Source organism: Meriones unguiculatus, chromosome 14 (assembly GCF_030254825.1).
Source record: "Meriones unguiculatus strain TT.TT164.6M chromosome 14, Bangor_MerUng_6.1, whole genome shotgun sequence".
Taxonomy (NCBI): domain Eukaryota; kingdom Metazoa; phylum Chordata; class Mammalia; order Rodentia; family Muridae; genus Meriones; species Meriones unguiculatus.
This window is the reverse complement of record NC_083361.1, coordinates 69,753,304-69,775,543: the sequence shown is the minus strand read 5'-3', so window position 1 is coordinate 69,775,543 and position 22,240 is coordinate 69,753,304. Positions and strand designations below refer to the sequence as shown.

The 22,240-nt window shown below is 46.9% G+C and overlaps 1 protein-coding gene across 1 annotated transcript in view; it reads left to right on the top strand.

Annotated features, from left to right (window-relative positions):
• The window catches only part of Homer2 (homer scaffold protein 2), a 96,036-nt gene that overhangs the window by 35,622 nt on the left and 38,174 nt on the right, over nt 1-22,240 (top strand). Inside the window, exon 2 of the mRNA XM_021633084.2 lies at nt 15,676-15,832. Coding sequence (XP_021488759.1) covers nt 15,676-15,832 — 157 coding nt within the window. The remainder of the gene's footprint in view (nt 1-15,675; nt 15,833-22,240) is intronic.

The following is a 22,240-nucleotide window of genomic DNA, read 5'->3' as shown; positions in this document are numbered from 1 at the left end:
GGGGTTTTATGGTTGCGCGTTTTATATTTCACTTTGTGATCACTTTTGGTTTGTTTTTGTGACTGCTGTAAGATCTGTCTGGATTACTCTCTACATCTGAATGTACAGTTGTTCTAGCACCTCTTTGTGTCATCTTAATGCCTTTTGCTCCTTGGCAAAGATTTGTTGCTATTTATGTGGGAACGATTTCTGGAATTCTGTATACTGTTCTATTGATCTGTCTTTTACTCCCCCGTCCCAAATGTCATACTGTCTTGATTATTCTGTGTAATAAATCAGTCTCTCTTTCTCTCCCTCCCTCCATCCTCCCCCCTCTTACTTTACTTCTGGGGTAGGGTAGGCATTGAACCCAGATTATCGTGAATGCTAGGCAAACACCCCCATCCTGAACTGCGCCCCCAGGCTCTAGTGATTCTTAAAGATGCCAAGCATCCTTTGCCTCTCCCTGCCTGGGCACCCATTCAGTTTCGCAATATCTACAAAAGAACTTGGTGGCATCTTGATTGGGTTGCATTGACTCTGTTGATGAAGCTGTGAGGAACTGACTTCCTGACAATATTGACTCTTCTTGTCCATGCATACGGGGTATATCTTTGCTGTAACTTGGGTATGGTTCCTGTTGTGATATTAGAAGTGCTAGAACCTTCTAGGAGATGGGACATAGTGAGAGGTGACCTGGTCATTGGAAGCCATTAGGAAGGAATGATGTCACATGGAGGAATTAGCTATAAGAGAGCAAACCTGTCTCCTGAAGCCCTGCCCAGCTTCCTTTCTCATTGCCTGTTCTCTTCTTCCACGTATGTGTTAATATGACACCATCTACTGTGTGGCCCAGACCCTGGAGCTCTCCTCAGAACTAAGCAGCTTCTGGCGCTTGCCAATGGTAGAAGCAGTCCAGTGTCTTTGCCTAGTTCTTTGCTATTTCTTATCAGAGCGCGATGGGCCTTCTTCTTCCTTGCTCAGTTTAGACCTGTGTGCTGTCAACCCTTACTCAGTCCAGAGCTCCGTTCTTTTGGATTTCTACAAGACTATGATGCGATCTCTGAGCAAAGGAACTTCTGTCTATTCCTTCTTGTCTATTCCTTCCTGCATCAGATGGGGCTTTCCGATTGGTGCTGAGAGAGAGAGAAACTTTGACTTTTCTCACCATTAATTGTTATGTCAGTTGCCAGGTTTTCTGTAACTACCCCATGTGATGCTGAGAAGGTCCCTCCTGGTCATAGTTGATTGACAGATTATTTATTTATTTATTTATTTATTTATTTAGAGCATTAGATTTTGTCAAACACCTTTTCCTACTGATATGGTAATGTGATTTCCCTTCACGGCCCTGTTGATACGATGGATTACATTAGTTGATTGTCACATAATGAACCTGCCTTCTGTACCCTAGGGTGTATTTCCCTTGGTTGTGATGCATAATTCTTTTTAACACATTGTTGAATTGTATTTGGTAATATTAGTGACTTTTCCATTTGTGTTCATGAGGGATATTAATCATGCTGTCTTGCTTCTGTCCCTGAAAGAGATTTTAGAGTGTTGGTGTAATTTCCTCTATAACTACGCAACAGAATTCCCCAGCGACCCCTGCACCCAGAGCTTCCTGTTAGCACTCTCTGGTGGCACTGCTTCCGTAGATGCTGTCTTCATACTGTCCTCCTCTCGGTGCATTTTCATCTAGGTTATGTAAGTCATTGGGCAGTGAGTTCATGATTTCTCTGTCTTCTTAATACCATTGTATGTGTGATGGTGTTCTTTTTAATTTCTAATATTGGTAATTTTCTCTTTTCTTTAGTTATCCTGGTAATGTAACAGTTGCTGGTAATGTTGGCCCCTTTCAAAGAATGAGCCTTCAGTGATTTCCTGTCTTCTTTGTCACCAATTTCTGATCTAATTGCCATTATTTATTTTCTTATGCTTACTTTGTATTTAATCTCTTTTTTCTAGTTTTTTAAGATGGATGCTTAGATGATGTTTACCTCTTTCTCCTTGTCTTTTCCTTCCTTCCTTCTTTCTTTCCTTCTTTTCTTTTCTTTTTTCTTTCTGACAGGGTCTCTCCACAGATTCCAGGCTGGCCTTGACTTTGAAATGCTGAGATTATAGGGCTGGCTATGAATGAAAAATTTACTCTGTGAGTGTGTGTGTGTGTGTGTGTGTGTGTGTGTACATGTGTATGCGTGTGTAGGCACATGTGATCAGTGTTGGCCGGAGGTCAGTCACTCTCCACCTTGGTTTTTGTGTCAGGGTCTCTCCCTGAACCTTGAACTCACCAGCTGACTTGACCGGCTGGCCAGTGAGCCTCTCCTGACTCTCCACCTTCCTCTGTCCATAGCACACATACGTGTGACAAGTACTGTCCACAGTGCATAGTCATAGATTTATGCTGACGTGCCCGGCTTTTAACATGGGGGCAGGGGCTCAAACTCAGGCGCCCGTGCTCACGAGTCAGGCACTGTACCAAGTGACCCATCTTACCAGCTCTGATCTCTCTTCTCTTCTAACTCCGTTAAGTGTCCCTCTCCTGCTGTTGTTTCGTTCCACGCACTCTGATGAGTTACATTTTTATTTTCATGTAGTCACGTAGTTTTTAAATTATCATGTTGTTTCTTCTTTGGCTCGTGTACTATTTGAAAGCGTGTTATTGGATATCTCAAATATTTTGTCATTTCCAGCTCTTTTTGTTGTTGATTTATTTTACCCCCTTCCTTTCTCTTTCTCCCCGTTGGGAAATGGAACCCATGGTTTCCCGCATGCTAGATAAGCACTCCCCTCCCAACCAAGCCACAGCACCACTACGGTGCTTGGCTTTAGACGACACAACACAGACACATCTGGGAAGAGGAACTCTCAGCTGAGAAAATACCTCCATCGCATTGGCGTTTGGGCATGTCTCTGGGACAGTTTCTTGATTAATGGTTGAAGCGAGGGGCCCCGCCCACTGTGAGTGGGGCCATCCCTGGGCAGGTGGTCCTTGGTCCCATAAGAAAGCATGCTGAGTAAACCATGGAGAGCAGGCCAGTAGGCAGCATTCCTCCATGGCCTCTGCATCAGCTCCTGCTCTGATTTCCCTCAGTGATGCTGGGCTGTGGTGTGGAAGTTTGAGCAAAATAAACCCTTTCCTTCCCCGAGTTGGTTTTGGTCAGTTTAACACAGCAACAGAAAAGCAAACTAACACACCCGCCTTACTAATAATGTCAGGGCCAAAGAGATGCCAACTCCCCAGACCCCGAAAGGCAGTCCAGAGATCCAAAAATGGGCTCAGCCTACACGATAGGAGGAGTTCTGGTGGTTAGATAAAAGCCAGCATCTCTGGGTGACTCGTGGAGTTGGTACCTCTCTGCTGAAGGGTTGTTAAAGTCTCCAACACGAGTGGGTTTGTCTGCTTTTGCTCTCGGTTCCGTCAGTTTTCTCTCGTGTATTTTTTATATCATTTATTTATTATTTACACAGCATTCTGCCTGCACATCAGAAGAGAGCACCAGATCTCACTATAGATGGTTGTGAGCCACCATGTGGGTGCTGGGAATTGAACTCAGGACCTCTGGAAGAGCAGCCAGTGCTCTTAACCTCTGAGCCACCTCTCCGGCTCCTCTCATGTATTTTTACATTGTTGTGAGGTGCCCATCAAGCATTCCTTGTCTTCTCTGAGTGCCCCCTCAGGAGTGAGGGCCCCATTAGCCTTTATAACTTTTGTTGCTTCTAAATTTGCTGTCTAGCTATCCTTTCTACCTGTTGGTGAGTTATCAGGATGCTGTATTTTCCTATCTTCACTTTTAATCTATTTTTGCCTTTATATTTAAAGTGGAGTTCTTGTTGAGAACATATATTTGGGTTTGCTTTTTAATCTAGTCTGATCTTTCAACTGAGGAATTTAAAACATTGGCATTTAAGGTGATTGGTGATATAACTGGATTAATGTCTACAAGCTTTGTTAACCTTTTATTTGCTTCTCTGTGCGCCCCTGTTCTCTGCTTTCCCCCAACTGTCTCTCTCTCTCTCTCTCTCTCTCTCTCTCTCTCACACACACACACACACACACACACACACACACATTTTTTGGCTCTACACTTTTCTTGTCTTTTTTGTCTTGTGGTTCTGAGGGATGCAAGGACTTTACCACTGAGCTATGTTCTCAGCCCAAACCCACTTTTAAATACCAGCGTCTGGCTTCACAGACAGAAGTGCCTGTCTCAGGCTTTCATTGCTGTGAAGACCGCAATAACCCTTATAAAGAAAAACATCCAACTGGGGCTGGTTTACAGTTCAGAGGTCCAGTTCATTATCATCGTGGCGTAGAGCATGGGGCCACGCAGGCAGACATGGTGCTAGAGAGGTAGCTGAGAGTTCTACCTCTGGACCGGCCGCCGGCGTGAATGAGACACTAAGCCTGGCCTGAACTTCTGCAACCGTAAAGCCTGTCCCCGGTGACATGCTTCCTACCACAAGCCCACACCTACTCCAGCGAGACCATACCTCCTCAACGATCCCACTCCCTAAGGACCACTTACGTTCAAATACCCCAGTGTCTCACAGCAACAAAATGGTCCTGGTCCCTCCCCTCACCCCGCGCCATCCCTGACTCTCATTTTCACACTTACACATAAGAGTATTTCATATGCATGCACAGCCACGTTCGTTGCGCATCTTCCTGCCTGAACATCCCGTCGCCTGTTTAAGTCAGCCGGGAACCAGGGACGGTTTGACTTTACCTTTCGCTCATTGAGCCTGTCTCTTTTTGTGCATCTGAGTTTCTGACATACATCCTGTTCTCCCTTAACACTTCTCGCAAGCCAGGTTGGTTGTCAACAGGCTCCATCAATCTTTATCCGAGACTCTCTATTTCGCTTTCACTCTCAGAGGATATTTTGCCAAGGACGGAATTTTTAGACTGCTGTTTGTTTCTCCCTCAACACATTAAGCACCGCATCCCGCCCTTGTCTTGCTTGAATGGTTTTTGAAGCAAGGTCATTTTGTATTTACTCCTTTATCGGTAAGGTGGGTTGTTCCCCCTCACCTAATTTCTCTTTTAAAGTTTTGTCTTTTACTTTTTCTGATGCTTTAATGTGGTTGGAATTGGTATAGGGTACTGTGTTGTTGTTGTTGTTTGGTTGGTTGGTTGTTTTTTTGTCAGCTTGGCACAGACTGGAATCGCCTGAGAAGAGGAAGCCCCAGTCCAGGAACTGCCACCATCAGCTTGGCTGTGGGCAGGTGTGCGGGGCTTTCTACCGATTGATGGCTGATGTGGGCAGCCAGCTCACCGGGCAGGTGGTCCTTCTCTGTAGAAGAAAGAAAAGCTGAGCAAGCCATAGGGATGAGCCAGCAAGCAGCATCCTTCCATGGTTTCTGCTTTAGTTTCTGTTCCAGGTTCCTGCCTTGGGCTCCTGTCCTGGCTTTCTTCAACGATGGAGTATAGCCAGGAAGTCAGATACGCCCTTCCCCAACCCAAGGTTATTTTTACCTCAGTGTTTTATCATAGCAACAGAAAACCAAAGTAGAACTTATGATTTTGTTTTTTGGGGTTTTTTTTTTTTAACATTTAATTTGGTGTTCTCTGGCATCCTGGATCTGTGGTTTGCTGTCTGACGTTAACTTGGATGAAATCCTCTGTCATCGTCGTTTTAAATGGTACTTTCTTCTTATAGTAGTTCTATTATGCATGTTATACCTTTCATAGTTTTCCCTCAGTTTTTGCATTGTGTGGGGGGGGGACATCTTTACTCTTTGCTTTTCAGCTTTGAAACTGTTACTGTCATACCCTTAGGCTTGGAGATAGTATCCTCAGCCCCCATCCAGTTTATTTGTGAGTCCACTTAAAGGCATTATCCAGTTCTCCTATAGTGGTGGATTACCACTGCTCAGGTGGGACTAGATAGCTGAGGGCTGGACTTGGCTATTTCCAGTCTCCTGGTCATCTCAGCTCGGATGGTGCTCCTAGCACATCAGTTTCCTCTGAGGAGAGCCTTGTAAGAGCGGAGCAGTCTGCTGTTTTTAAAGGCTACTTTTCTCCCCACCTGCCGCAGTCTTCACTGCCAGAACTTGGTGGAGCTCCTGAAAGTAGACAGTTAAATATCCTGTAAAAGCTCCTTTTCCCCTTGGTGTAACAGAGGTGTCTAAAGGAAGGGAGGCTTTCTTTGTGTTTACCCTTTGAGAAGGGGTCCAGGCCCCCACAGTGGGAGGCAGCAAGAGCATGAGGTAGCCGGCCACAGTCAGGAGCAAAGAGTGGGCACTGTGCTCTGCTTGTGTCCCCCCTTTCCCTTTGTATTCAGCCTTAGCCCAGAGTCTTTGGAATGCTGTCTCCAGCATTCAGCAGGGTCTTTCTCTACAGGGACATTCTCACTGGCACGGTCAAGAGGCATTTCTTCGATGGGGATTTCAAACCCAGTCAAATTGAGAGTGAAGATTAGCCACCACACTCCATCCTTCTCACCTCAGCACCCCAAAGCATCACTGTCAACCACAGCAACGCTGTGACTGGGTTCCCACCGGTTTCAACCCTCAGCCTCGTCCATAATGAGACTTCGGCAACCCATCATCTGCAGTTCAGGTTTTCCTGAAGTCTCGGGGGCCCGCTCACTTCTCTGTGCTGGATGGTTGTGCAGTGCCCCAGGAGAAGCTCTTAGTCTCTTCCGTCTTCCGTTGTCTCAGTACTGGTCCCAGGCACCCCTCTGTATAACATTTTCTGATTCTGCCATTTCTGTGCTCCGAACTCAGCATTTCCCAGTTACCGCGAAATAATACACCAATTTTCATGTTTAAATCTAAGTTTATTTAGTAACATCTTTTTTGTTTGTTTGTTTCCGTGTGTAGCCCTGGCTGTTCTGGAACTCACTCCTGAGTGCAAGAATTGTGCACCAACCACATCTGCTTTGTAAACGTCTTTTTTGAGGCACAGCCTTACTGTAGAGTCCCTGAAACTTAGCTGGCCTGAAACTTTACTATGTAAACAAGGCTGGTTTCAAACTTAAGGTAATCCTCCTGCCTCTGCTTCCCCTGTGCTGGGATTACAGGCACGTGTCACCACACCTGACCCGTTTGGTATATTAATGGGAGAGCAACAGATGGTAAGGTTTGACCTCCTCGAAGGTATAGTGGGTAAAGGGCAGCAAATGAATTCATTGCTACTGATTGGTCTCACTTACCTGTAAATACGGCTTAACAGTATCAGGATAAAACATCAAAGAAAATTCTAGTTTATTACGAGAGAGTACTTAATCAAACATCTAACTTACTTTTTATTATAGGTGAATATAGATCCCTCAACATTTAAAGCTGAGAGCATTTATTTTCCTAGTCTTCAAAAAAAAAACAAAAATCCTCCTTAGTTAAGATTAGAAATTGTGTTGCCAAGTCACAGCCCTGTATAGCATAAAGTCGGCTGTAGTGTTTCATTGTAGTCTAATAGGAAAATCTGTGGGCACGGATGTGTTGTAGCAAGAGGAGGAACACAAACTGTTCCTTCAGCAGGATTTTTCACTTGCTTGAATTGGACTGTCCCAGAGATCATTAATCGTGGTGAATCTGGCAATTCACCACCTGCTTTTCCAGAAATCATTACTTGGATGTTTTCCAATTCTTAGCTGTGGGGTCCACAGTGTGTGAAATATAAAATTCTGATTTTTTTTTATTCGAAAATTATTCTGCTCACTGTGATGATTTTTTTTTTTTTTTTAATCAGGTCTCATGTTGCCCACCTTGGCCTCACATTCACTATGTAGTCAAGGGATGACCTAGAATTTCTGATCCTCCTGCCTCCACTGCCTAAGTATTGAGATTACAGGTGTGTGCCAGTCACACCTGTCTTACTCAGTACCAGGGACTGAACCCAGGACTTCGTGAATGCCAGGCGGCGAGCACTCCATCAGTTCAGTCACACCCTCAGCCATGGGATGAGGGTGTTTTTTTTAAATATAATAGTTTAGTTTAGATATTCAATACGCTTTCTACAGAATAAGACAGTGAGTATACTGAAATCCTAGGGTGCTTTCTGTGGACAGCATACAGTAAACAGAATGGGCTGTGCATGCCATAGGTAGTCTACAAGTGCAGCCGACACGCCTATGTGAAGCTTATGTGACAGATATGTGCGCATCATGTAGCATCCACGTTACTTCCTAGCAGTCCTGGGTTGAGAATGCCGCTTCTTAAAATTGTAATTGCATAATTATGGGAACAATCATCTAAATGCACTTAACGTTTTTCCTACGTATGTATTTTTTTTTTTTTTTTTTGGAATGCATTTGGAAGAGAAAATTGCTTTGATAAAAATTGCTGGTGGAGCACAGTTGACAGGTGCCCTGAAGACTGATTTCCTTGGCATGGTGTTCAGAAGGCGCGGCTGGCCGCGGCTTGCCCTTGGCTTCATCTCCTGATGTCCCTTCCATAGCTGCCCAGGGATTCTAGTGAATGACACGCTGACCTCTGCCTGAGAGTGAGGGAGATGTGTGTGGCCGACGGAGAGGGTTGTACACGCAGGTATAGAGAGGTGCCGCCGTTTGAACATGGAATTGCCAGCCTCGGGACAAGTTCGGTTTTCTCTCCTGTCTCCATCTACCGTCAAGCCTCACCCTTTCCTCACCTTCTCACCCTTCCCGAAAGCTCTTTTATTACTTTGCCTCCTCAGAGAAGCCTCACCTCCACTGTGGAAACACTTGCTTTCCTGGCTCGTTTCTCTATCACCGGCTATCCAGCTCCTTTCCCACCACTCTAGACCCCTCGGCTTCGGTCAGAGTACGCGGCAAGGATCAGATGTCCCTGCTAGGGCAACCCATGGCCTGTGGAACTTAATTAGACCCACACCACACCAGGAGAGCGGGTGCTGAATGGTCTTTAAAAACGGCCAGACTCTCCAAGGAATGAGCGGCATCGTTAATCAAGCCTGCCGTGGCTCACCGGGGGCACAGGTCCGCTGGAACTGTGACCCACGGGGGAAACCCCCGTCAGCGGACAAGGAGGATTTATGGCAAATGCTTTTACTCTGAGCTCTCTGATTTATCAGGTGCGATAATTAAGCATCTGGTGGTGTGTGGAAGTAATTTAACCATGAGGCAGCTGCGGTCCACTTGAAGGGGCTCCGTCGGGGCAGGGAGGTGGGCTTTGGGTTCAGGCCTGGCTTCAGGCCTCTCAGGGTCAAGCTTCCCGAGTAGTTGTGCATTCCTGGAACAAGATGTGTGGAATAATTTCCTGTACCTGAAAATGGGCAGAGCTGCCTGCCTGCGTCATGCGCCCAGTCCCTTAGGCTTGTATTTATAGATTTTTTTTTGTTCCCTTCCATGCATGGGTCTACATATTTGCCAACACTTCCCTTTTTGCTTGCTGTTAACTTTCTAATAATTTCGATATCTGGATACAGCTAAATATCTCCAATTTATCTTCATTTTCAGATTTTTTTATTATTTTTTTGTTCACATAATGAGTTTTCTATACAAATGTCCTTGTCTGGTTCTAAAAACAATCCAGCTGATATTTTCATTATATTACTTATGTATTATTTTAGAAGCAATTGACATCTTTATATTGATTTTCTTCTGTAAGAATGGGGTTTGTAATATTTATTGATGCTTTCTTCAATGTACCTTGGAAGTCTTTAATTTCTTTATTTTTATTTTGAGGAGAGTTTTATTTTTAATATAGATTTTTCATACTTCTTAAATAGGGTTCTAGACAGTGTATTCTTTTGGTTGATATTGTAAATGGGATTTTAAAAAATTCATCATAATTTCTGCCTGGTTATTTGTATATATTGGTTTAATTTTTTAATTACTGATTCTGTACCTCATCACCTTACTGGATTTTACTGTTCATGTATGCAATCATTTCTGCAAATAGTGGTAACCTTGCTATTTGGACTTTGTATGACAGTAGGACTCCAGTGTGCTTGTGAATTAGATTTTCTGCTTGAGAGAATATGTGAGAATGTCTGTCTGCATCGCCCGCCCCTTGTAGCTCTCTGTCTGGGCTCTGGGTGTTTGGCCTCACTGGCAGGGGGCCTGTTAGCCATCTGGAATGCTGGCCAAGGGCCAGATGAGCAATGCTCCTGGTCCTTGCTTGTATCCTGAGAGAGAGTGAGAAGTGCAGTGTGGTAATGTAGGATTGACTGGCATTTACAAGGCCTTAGGCACTATGAAAACAAAACAAACAAAATCAAAATGGATTACACACCAGACCTCACGAGATGCTAGGACCTGACTCTCTGGCAAGCTGTGAGGAGATTTTTAGCTCCAGAAATGGCCCTGGGTGCTGGTATGGACATGAGAAAGTATAGATTCAGAAGGGCTGGGGCTAGTTTAGTTGTAGAATGCTTGCCTAGCATGTGTGAGGCCCTGTGTGTGATCCGCAGAACTCTCAAACAACAAGACCTGAAGGAAAAGAACAGACGATTGGGAACGCGTGAGGACCCGAGTCTAGATCCTGAAACCAATGTGAAAAGCCAGGCCTGGTGGCGTGCTCCTGTAACCCCAGCAGGTTAGACGGCAGGCAGGCAGAGACGGGCAGGGCCCTAGAGCTGACTGGCTACCTCGACTGGCCTATGTGTTGGTTTCAGGTCAGTGAGCAAGCCTGTGTCAAACAAAAGGTGGGAGGTACCAAAGGATGTCCTCTGACTTCTAAAGCAACTTCTAAAGCATGTTCATGTGTATGCCTGTACACACACACACACACACACACACACACGAATGGTAGAAGTCAGTTTGGTGATGGGGCAGAGAAGCCTAAGAGCATTCCCAAAGCTCAGAGCTGGCCCTGTGAGGGGTAGACCAGAGCAGCCAGCACTGTTGGCCAGGTAGGACCTCACCGTCCAGGCTGGGGAGACTCCCCTCTAGATTCTTTGTGGATGCTTATTTGAAGAAGCTCAAGAGTCAGCACTAAATAGGGAACGTTACGAGACTTTGAAATGTTTAAGTAGCTGCAGAAACAATTTCTGAATACTTTTTTTTTTTTCAATTCAAATCAAATAGAGGTAGGAAAATAAGAATCATGAGGCTTTATAGACTTGTGTCAGAAAACAGCCTGGCACTGAGCAAGTGAAAGATTATGACAAGTTAAAACCTCATTTTTCTTTTCTGAAAAAAAAAAAAAAAAAAAAAAAAAAAAAAAGTAGGCATGCCAGTTCTTTGCAGAATCACGTCAGGCAGAGCCAGAAATTGTTCAAAGCCGATGTGGCGGCTCTGCCGGGTGGTTTTCGTGTTCCAAACATACATATGTTGCATGGAGCATCTAATTATTCTTGGGGACAATTACTGTCAGGTTCCAAAATGTGCTCAATGAGCAGCAATTGGTGTTTATTCAGCTTTTAAAAGACTATGCAAGGGAACAGTAGGTTATATTGTCTGCCTGAAGGAGCATTTTGCCATCCGGAAACATCTGCTTTCTATTTAAAGCTGTGGAGAAGGAATGGGAGTGTATTTCAAATATACTCCCTGGGCACTGAACACCAAAGAAAGGGAATGAAATTGGATCTGAAGGTGGTTTCTGTTCTCTGATCCACACTCCTCGGCTGGTCCCTGCTGGGCGGGGCCCGTGGCCTCCTGCGTTGGGAAGTTCTGATTCTGTTGACTCTCCTTATTCTGATTTGCACATACAGGACCTGACGTTGATGTCCTAGTTACGGCACTTTTACCTTCTCAGGTGAGGCAGAATTAGCTTCCAAAATGGAGGTCTGTTTCTCAGAATTCAAAGCGCTCCTGTTCTGCTCTTCCCGTTGCTTAGCATCATCTGTGACCCTGAGCTCTTTGTGTGGGGAACGCTGTCCTCCCACAGCCGTTAGGAGGATCAGGGGAGGATATTTGGCATCTATTTGGTGCATCATAAACTTTCTGTGAAGGACAATGTATTAGTTACCTGTCTCACCGTAAAGAAGCAGGAATCCAGCTTCTTCAACCATATTTGTAGGGCAGGGGTCTGAATGTCCCTTAGCTGGGTGCAGGACTGTGTCGGGTATTGTAATCAGGTAGGGGCTGAAGTCCCACATGAGGCCTTGACTGCAGAAGGTCTGGAATTCACACAGCTGTTGGCAGAATGCCGTCCCCTGGGGATATTCTTCTCTGGTCCTCTTAGTGCCTTACAGTGCGGGACTCTTAATAATCCTGAAAGCCAGCAAGGGAGAGTCACAGCCATGTATGGCTCAATCCCACAAGTGACAACCTCTGACCTATTCTGTTGGCGAAGAGAAAGCCAGGCTAGGTAGTGCATACCCATAATCCCACAGGAGGCTGAGGTAAGAGCATCGCCTACTGGAGCCTGTGGGGATGAACTGCCTGAAAAAACAACCCAGGCCCCGGTCAAACAAACAAGGCCGAAATAAGTCTTGCCTGATGAGCAAGGGGAGGAGAGGACACTGGCAACCTCATGAGAAGCCACGCCCTGCCCACGGCTAGCATTTTAACTATTCTTCCAGGCCATGGGTAAGAGGGAGTTCAAGTTTTCGGGTATGCCACTTGCTGCGTGCTGAGCCTGTCTCCCTCACCTGTACAGCACTTTCCCAGAGAGCTATTACGATCTTAAGTGAGAAATCCCATATGCAGAATGCTAAGCAGTTGGTAAATGTCAGCGCCTGGCTGTTCTTTTCATCCTGGTCTTTCTCTTTCTTTCTTTCTTGAAATAACATTAGACTTTTTGATCAGAAGAATAGCTTGAAACTCCCCAGCACTCTCAGATTGGGTTATTCACGTGGAAATCCCAGTCCTGTGGGTGGCTTGCTGGGCATAGAACTGCTATCAGACTGGCGTTCAGGTCCAAGTCCTGTCCCCCCAGCCTCATCCCCACTGCCCTAGCCTCCAGCCCCCAGCCCCCAAGACGCCATGTTTGCTGGAACCTCAGGATCATAGCTTTTCGGTACAGTGACCCCTTGGAGATGGGCGTGGTAGGAGTCCCAGTGTCCCTCCTAGGTCTCCCCCTCTAGTAGGCCTGGCTCTGGTGACCAAGGGTGTGTCCAGACGAACCCACTGTTTCTCCCCACCTCCATGCATTTCTGACTGAGGTTCTGAAGGCAGCTCAGGGTTTTCCCATCCCAGAGCTGAGAAGGCACATTTGGAGATGGAGGCCTCTGGTCTGAGTGCTCACCTGACCCAAGTCACGCCTAGCAGGCGGCCGCTACTTCGCCCCTATCATCCGTCACAGAGCTCTGCCACCTCACCTTGCCTTCCAGCCTTCCCCCCCTGCATCTGTCTTCACTTTGACTGATTGCCTCACTTCCTGTGGGCTTTAAGGACACAGAATACCTACAGAAAGTCATTGCTGAGGCCCAGCAGGCTGCCTCCCTTCTCTCCCCTCCTCCCTGATGAGAGCATTGCCTCATCAGCCTCCTCCTCTGGCCAGAGCACTTCTGCCTCCCTTCAGGCCCCTCTCCTGACCCCTCGCATCCGGAGAACCAATTCTTGGTCCTACTGTTGACTACCCCAAGCTATAGGAGACCTTTCAGGAGGAGACTGAGTTGCTAACAGTCAACTGTGTCATTCTAGATGAGAGGTACTAGCTGTGGGGGCCGTGTCCTCTGTGGCTTTCCCAATCCTTGGGTAATGTCTAAGGAGATTCCTCAGTGCTTCCCCAGTCGCCTAGAGCTCTTGTTATCAGGCCTCAGGTCCTTTCCCTAGAGAGTCAGGTGCCAGGGGCTAGGACAGGCTTGGGAGCTAGTAATGTTTGTGATCATGGCTAATTGCTAGGATGAAGGTTTAGCAAACTAGTATATCCACACTCTGCGTGCTTAAACTCACTCCCAGACCCTCTTCCTCACAGAAGGAGCAGGACGAGAGGACCGAAGGCCCGGGCTCCGTCCTGGAAAGGGGCTCCTCTCTGACCTGTGGGCTACTGTTTAGTGCTGTGGGAGAGCGCAGCAGAGACTTCGTGTACTCGATCCCCAAATTCTCTGTGGTGAGAGGCGATCACCTGCCTCCCTCCTCGTGCGCGTGCAGGTCATTGCAGGAGAACGCTTGTCTTTATAGTATTGTACTGGGACGGTTAGAGAACCACAGGGCTGGCTCCTGAGTGGCACAGCTGGGCCATCCAGATGTCAGACTTCCCCACACCCTGTCCATGATACATGCGCTGCACAGCTCGGCCTCCTGACAGCAGATGTGAAACATTACAGCGAGAATCTTCCTTTTCTTCCTACAGCTGTCACCTAGCTGCTGGAAGGCTGCGGGTTTGGGTTGAAGCAAGTGAGTGAGGGTTATTAAAGGAAATGCCGGAGTAACCTATACTCCCGCTGTTATTTTTTCCTGTTCCCAGGGCCTAGAGAGGAGCAGGAATGCCAGCCTCTGGCTGCTCTTCTGGAATACCAGCTCCAGAAGCATCTGCCTTGGCATTATGTTCTTAGCATACCCTTCCAGAAGTTTCTGTGTTCCTCTGACAACATGTCGATACCCACGATGTTACCTGGCATCCCTGCTATGGGGCTCAGAACGTAAATTGCTTTCCTAGAAGAAAGTTTCCCCTGGAGAGCTGTGTTTTCAGTAATTAATCTTCCGTAGGTGCTGTTGGGGAGGGGTGTGTGGCTCATAGACTCCTCCCCACTGGCGGCATGGCCCCTTGAGACTTCCCTGCCCTTTGAACTTCTGTGTCCACTTGGTGTCCTGTTCTATAGCGTCCCTTTCACCATTGTTGGAATTTTGGAATTTCATTTGACTAAACCAAAATCAACCCGTGAGGTTTAATGTCGTATCTTTAATCAATACTTACTGATCTATGGAGTTCTGTGACTTTATTTTGGTATGCTGGTGCCCCCCTCCCCATTTTTGTCTCATTTCGAACACTTAAAAGTTATTTTGAGAGTTTGCCTACAAAACTTTTCTTCATAAAGCAGATTTTGTGATGAGTCTGTATTTCATGTTTTGGTACTTTATTAAGCAGATCTCATCTCAAAGCACGACTGTGCAGCAAATTCTATTATAGTTTTATAATCCATCTTAGTTATTAATGCCTATTGTCAGGGCCTAATTAATTCCTTACTAGACAGAAAGAATCATAGATAATGTGTTAATTTGGTTAATTGCTTTAGCAGTCACAGGCATGTGGGATGAAAAACACAGCAATTCAGAGTCCGTAGCAGAAGAACGGGCTTCAATAAAACAAAAAAACTAGAAGGAAGCTGTGCACAAAACATGACAGCCCCTCTAAGTTGTTGAGTCCTCACGGGTTTCAAAAGCAAACTGGCGATTCTTCCAAGGCTATAAAATAATTCTGTCGTTCAAAGCAGTTCCTCAAATTTGAGAAATACTAAAGGAAATGAAATATTAAGCTTTGGATAGGTTGCAAAATCCTAAAATTGATGTAGAATCTCCCAAAATAAGTTAAAAAAATTTTTTTCTAAAATGAATTATTTTCAAAGAGTCCGTCATCCCCATAAAGGCCAACAGGGTGTTAGGAAAAAAAAAAAAATAGGACACTTGACAGCAATGTAAAAACTCTGAACGAAGAGTTTCATTTTAAGCAAATTGCTCATTAGGCCAGTTTCCCAGTAGCCTCCAGGTAGTTGCAGCTAAATGGAGTGTGGGCTGCAGAAACTACTCACAGGCTTGCTTTCTTCCTCCTCTCTTCCTCCTCCTCATTTTAATTGTTCTCATGCATATGTATCTTTGCCGATAAGCTATTTAAAATCGCACGAGATGGCGGGTGGCCTAGAAATCATAAATTATACATTAGGTCAGGTTCCACTAATTCACAGACACATCTGTCCTGTTGCAGAGAACAGCCCATCTTCACCACGCGCGCGCACGTCTTCCAAATTGACCCCAGCACCAAGAAGAACTGGGTGCCTGCAAGCAAGCAGGCCGTCACCGTCTCCTACTTCTACGATGTCACCAGGAACAGCTACCGAATCATCAGTGTCGATGGAGCCAAGGTACTGGCCCGCCAGACGGTTCTGACATCCTCACTTATTTTTATTCCAAAGCAATATGGTAGATTTGAAAGATGATGGGGAGAGCAGTACCCAGACCCTGCTGTCTCCTCACAGGGCTTACCATACTGTCTGCATAATCACGAATCTTGCTCTTTCCTTCCCACCTAAAGTCATGGCAAACGAGAAAAAAACAAACAAACAAACAAAAAAAAAAACAAAACAGATTTCCCTGTATCTCGCTGTCTTCATAATTAACATTTTAATGCCCATGCAGTGATCACATTAAGGGCCTATAATGATCTTAATTTCTTTACTATGGTGTCTATTTCTTACTGTTACAGATATTAAGTATTCCCCATGTAGCGAACATCCTCTGTGTTCAATATATTCCTATTGCTTCCAGTTGAATATTTCCTCAGGGTAGATTCCTACAGGTAATATTATAGGTCATGCTATTAACCCTTTATGGCCCTGGACACACACTGGCGGAGTGCCTTCCAAAGGCTTCTTTCTTACAGCCTGTATGAGGATGCTAGTTTATTGTACTCTTACAATCAGTATCACCTCTGCTCTAGTTCTAGAATTATTAGACTTGGGAAATAATTTTTATTAAATCATTTGGGAGTATTCCTTCCCCTTCCCTTTTTTAGAGCAGGATGTTGTCATGTAGCCCAGGCTAGATGTGAACTGGAGGTAATCTTCCTGCCTCAGGCTCCTGGGTACTGGAATGACAGGCATGTACTATCATATTTGATTTAGTACTTCTTTACAATACTTTTTATTCCTGATGTTTTGTCATTTTGCTGTCCCTCTCTGTATTTTTGCCATATTATTTGTGGGAAGAGAATGAAGGGATGCCAGCAAAAGGACTACCAGGTCTTTAAAAATAAATAAATAAGCCTTCTGCATTATAATCTTTCTGTCTCTAGTCTGGATATAGCCCTGTGGTGTCACCTGAAATTCAGTGTGTTTGAAGGTGAAGTCCCCTCTTTGCCAGCTAAACCGCTGCTCTATTTTTATTATCTGGTATTTGGTATAAAAAACAAACCAGAGCATGTCTTTTGATTTGGTTCAAAGTGCAGCTCGTGTTGTAGCATGAGACAGGCACCGCTCAGGCTGGCGGCTCCTCGTCTACTGTCTGTGGTCCCCTGTGGACTCTAGGCCGGCTGTCCTAGACAGTGGGGAGCAAAAGAACAGGGAGCTGAGCAGTAGAACGGGGACCCTCCGTAGTGTCTCCTCTCAACCCCATTAGAGAGAATGAGGGCCCCTCCATTAGAATCCCCCAGGTAAGGCGAGACCCTTGTGGTGCCTCCTCATCTGACGCCATTCCTGGCTCTCCTCTAAGTGTCTCCTTTGCGCTTTCAGCACCGTGATGTCTACAGATGAAAGTTAGGCTCATGGTCCTTTCTTTCTCTTCCAACTGCCACAATCCTTCCTCCGTCAGCAAAGGACCCCAAATGTTCTCTGTTTGTTTGCTTGCTTGCTTGCTTTCTTGTTTTGTTTTATAGCTGAGGTCCAGGCGTAGGCAGTGGAATTTCATATTGCAGGGAAGGCATAGCAAGCTGGCACTGGTACCCAGTTCCTACAATACCAGGTTTGATTGGTGCAAGGCTCACTCTTGCAACTAGATAAGCATTTTCTGGTGTTTTGTTTGTTTGTGTTTTTTTTAATGCAGGGAGTGTGTGGCCCCTATCACAGTCATTTCAGAGAACAGCAGTTGGTCTGATGAACACCCTAAGAGACCAAAGAACTAGCTCTCTGGTCTAAGCAGCTGAGATAGAGAATTGAAGACGTGGGAAGGGGTGGTCAATAGCAAGGAAGTGTGACAATGATTGACATGTAGTAGGTGGCTCATTTGTAATGAAGGGCTACCTGAAGGAGGCCTTGATTTTAAAAGTCTTATTTTCTTTCTTTTCCACTTCTGGAAGGCACGGTGGAATCGCAGTTGTAATTACGCTTCTCCCTGCTTCAGAGCTGGAACCGCTTGGGCTCTTTCCAGGAAGTTCTGACAGGGATGGAGAACTGAGCTGACCTGCTTTCTTTCATCTGTAGGTTCTGTCAGTGCATCTGCCATCCTTGGCTGGGTTTTGTCAGTTGAGTTCTCCAGCCATTTATTGGGCTTAACTGTAGATGAATCGGCGTCCTTACATCGAGGGTGTTGGTTATTAGCTGGGCTTTTAGTAATCTGTCAAGTGTCAGCCACTATACAGTGGCTCTGCTGCGGCTGAGCTGTGGCAGCGTGCTGGAGTCCACGCCAGCTGAGGTGGCTCTGAGGAGGCAGGTGGGTGCAGGAAGGTGAGTGCCCAGTGCCATCGCTGTGTAGTAGAGGTAACCCAGCCTGGTGTGGGGTGTTCTTTGAGTTAGAGAGGCACTCGAGAGGTAGGGAATGGAGATGTAGACTGTGAAGCACCACTACAATTCAGAAACTAAGCCAGAGCTTCCCAGGCCCCCTCCCGCCATGTCCCTGGCAACCCCGTGTTCTTGAAGTCCGCCTCAAAGCCCGGCATTACCACAGTGAGCAGTGAGAACTGAGGCAAGCCTGGCTAGGCAAGGGGAGCGGAAGGCTAGAGAGAGTGGGGTTGGGTTAGACCCAGCCACTGAGTTAATATTCCTGGTAGCCGGGAGCTGGGGACAGGAGTGGGTGTCTTATGTGAAAGTACTAGATGTTCCAACACCACCACAGCCCTGCTGGCCCCTCCCTTGTCAGCAACAAGCAAGGAAACATCTGGAATGAACCTCATGCTTCCAGCTTCCATAGCTAGGTAGGGCGCAGGACAGGACCTTAGACCATGGTAGCTCTTACTACCCAGCTTGCACTTCTTTGGCCAGTACCGCAGTCTTGATGTCTCAAACCTCAGCTCCTGCCCCATCTGACGACTCTAGATTCCTTGCCTTCCTTCCTGTGGCTGCAATAAATATAGTACGCCGAGCTGGTCACTAGACACCTGTCCTGAATGAGGCCACTTCTGGGCTCTGGTCTGGCGTCTCCCCTCAACATCTCTGTGCCATCAGTATGGCTCATTTCTGCCTGTTTCTGAGTGTGGGTCATTTTCACTTAGGCCTGAGATCCTTCAAGCCATACATCCAAGCCCCGGATACCTTCTTGTGGGCTGACCACTCAAGCATGGATGCACCCGTGCACTGAGGAGGTGTGGCCACCGTGTCACTTCTCCGTCATTGTCACATTCTCCACCACATGAGAATGACTCCCCCCCCCGCCCCTTAAGGCCTTTGAGTGTAAATTTTGATCTGAACTGGAAACGATGTCTCAGCTCATGGACGTACCTTGATTACCTGAGGCAGGTTTGGCCCTGCTTCTCTCTGTTGACCTGGTCACCTCAAACCTATGGCCTCAGGCTTCTGGTTGGCATCTGTAGGCCAACCGTGCCTCCCGAAGCACAGGATTTTGCCCTCTGGAAAAGCAAACTTGTCTCATCCCTCTGGGGTGGAGTAGCAACTTCAGTCCCAAGTTGCTGGGATGGAAGAGACTCGGGTCATTGTGAGCAAAGGCCCCACCAGCGGCAGTAGCTGTGCAAACTCAGCAGCCGGAAGGGCACAGGCTCTCCCGGAGGAAGACGCTGGAGCAGCTTAACTGCCACCATCCTATCCCAGGCACTGCAATACCTCTTCCGCTTTGTGCTCTCATGAAAGAAAAGGGCACAGAGGGCCTCACCTACGAGAGAGAACAGGCTGCTTAGGGATATTCAGTCCACTCTTGAAACATGAACTCATGTCCTTTGTTCAGAGACAGTACGACATGTGTTCCTTCCAGTTGTGGCCTAAAGACATGGCCTGGGGAGAACCCTGCTGAGTGGTGCCTCAGCATTATCCAAGCCCTAGGAGGTGACGTGGGTCCCATGTCTGTGTAGGGGACTGCCCTGGCACTGGTTTCTTTGCACATGGAGTTGGATTAGCGGTACGCCTGGCTTGCTTCCTCGTCTCAGAGCCAAGCCTGAGTGGGTAGCCCCGTAGACATGATGGGGAGTAAGTTATGACGGGGGAGTAAGCTGTGACGAGGTCAGGCCTGCGGCAGTTGCACGGTGTGCACAGAAGGAGAGTGAGCAGGGGCAGGGCCAAAGCCAAGGGTGGGCCAGGAAATGATCCCCGTGTTCACAGATGACGGATAGATGGGGGCCGGGGAAGGATAGCACCTAACTCCCAGCTCCTCAGAGCACTGCCATGAGCCGTGGCGCTTACAGCAGCCCCATGATTTGTGGTGAGCTTTGTACAGAACGGCCAGCTCCATTATAAAGAAGCTCTGTTTCCAGAGCATTTGTTAACTGAACCATTGCAGCCTCAATTTCACTGTGCTTTTGGCCCTCTCTGTGGACCCGGTTAATCACTGTCATCCTTGTGAGACGCCACCTGTGCCTGTGGGCAGGGCTTGCCTGAGGCAGGTGCTCCTCCCGGGTGCCTGGATGACTCCCCTGCCCTTGGCTCTTGGTTATTGATAGGATCCTAGAAAACCGACATTAGCAGAGACCTGAGAGGTCAACTCTTATCCAAATATTTAGCGGTGCTCACTGTGCCGAAAGTTCCACCAGCTCGTGGTGGCTCAAAGGATAGAAACAGCTGAAATCTTGGAATAGGGTATTCTAGGAATGTAAAATTGCTTTCAAAACACAATCAGGAGCCAGTGAGATGGCTCAGCAGGTAAAGGTGCTTGCTGCCAAATTTCAAAGTCTGAGTTTGGTTCCCTGGACCTACAGGATGGACAGCAAGAACCAAACCCAAAAGGTGACCTCCATAAATGCATAGCAGCATGCATGTGTGTTCTCGTGCTCTCTCTCTTTCTCTTTCTCTCTCTGTCTGTCTGTCTTACACACACACACACACACACACACACACACACATAGATGGAGTATTTTAAAATATAAAGAACACAAGTTCCCATTTTTTCATCCACCATGGTCATTTCCTCTTTCGAAAAAATGCAGAGCCCCTCTGTTAAGAGGTTGAGTTTCTGGAATGTTCCTACCACACAGTAGGTTTCAATGAATCTTGCATTCTTTTCTTCAATCTCTGAGGCACAAAGAAGACGAGGGATTGGGGCAGGGAGCGTCTTGCTAATTCACCTTGGGAGCAGGTGGCTGTACCTCAAGCTTCTTGTAGACTGCTAAGTTCTTCCAGCCTCCAGCTTCCTCAGTTTGGTCCTCTTCCCCTGGCCTTCTACCAAGGCCATGTCACAGTGTTCTGTGTATCCTAAGAAAACTGGATTCCAGTGGCCAGCAGGGACTAGATCTTTTATCGGGACGCCTTTCCCTGTGGGTGATGCAGAGAGAACCCAGGGGATTTGTTTGGAGGAGTTGGCAGTCCACATTAAAATTTGTGCCTGGTGTTCTATAAAGCAGGCCCTTGCCCACTGGGCCCTGGTTTCTCCCTCAGTCTTCCCTCCTCCGTTGTGCCTAGGAGGCATCCTTCTTCCCTTCTCTGTCAGCATGTCCCCATTCTCCTCTCACTCTCTGCCTTTGTCACCCCCTCTTCCTCAGTTGCTTCCTGGGGGTAGTTTCCTGCCCCAGGTTCCTTGTTCCCTTACTCTGTAAGCCCCACTTCTGTGACCCCTGCTTTGCTTGACCCACAGTCTGCTTGAACCCCACTTCTCCTCTTAAGATTGGACTCCGTGAGTCCAGCCCTCCCCTCTCTCCCCAGCGTCTCAGCCTGTAGCCTCTCCTCACCCTGTGTGACAGTTTCTTTTCGTGTGTTAACACTAAATTGAACCCCTGTGCATCTCCTACTCAGCTGAGGTGGGTCCCCTAATGCAAAGGCCCTAGTCTACAACGTAATAAACTCATCACAGAGTGAAAACAACACGGCAAAGCAGTGTGTCGAACACGCTAGCCTACTGAATGTCTTACTGCGCTGCGCTGAGCACACCAACCTGCTGAGTGCCCAGCTCAGCCACACACAGTGCCGCCGTTCACCCTGGTGAGCACGTAGCAGACAGTGGCACGCTGCTGCTGTCTAGCAGAGGACCGCGGTGGGCATCACCAGCTGGGGAAAGATCGAGGTTGAGAGGCTGTATTATAGCTCTCGGCTGCATGCCCAATGCCCCGTGTTTCAGAGCCAGCACTCCAAAAACAAAATAAATAAAAGTGTGGAGCATGGTTTCCAATGCATATGAATCACTTTCCTGCCATGGTCCTGTCCCACATTCCAGAAGTATGTGTGGGCCTCTCCCTGATTACATGCTGATCTTCCCCTGAGACTGTAGCATGCATTCTCTTGGTAGCCTTGCCATTCATTTGTGTGTGTGCATGTGTGTGTGTGCATGTGTGTGTGTGCATGTGTGTGTGTGAATGAGTGTGTGCCTGTGTGAACGAGAGTGTATGTGTGTGCATGTGCACTTGTGTGTGTGAGAGAGAGAGACAGAGTCAGAGAGACTGTGTGTGTGTGTGTGTGTGTGTGTGT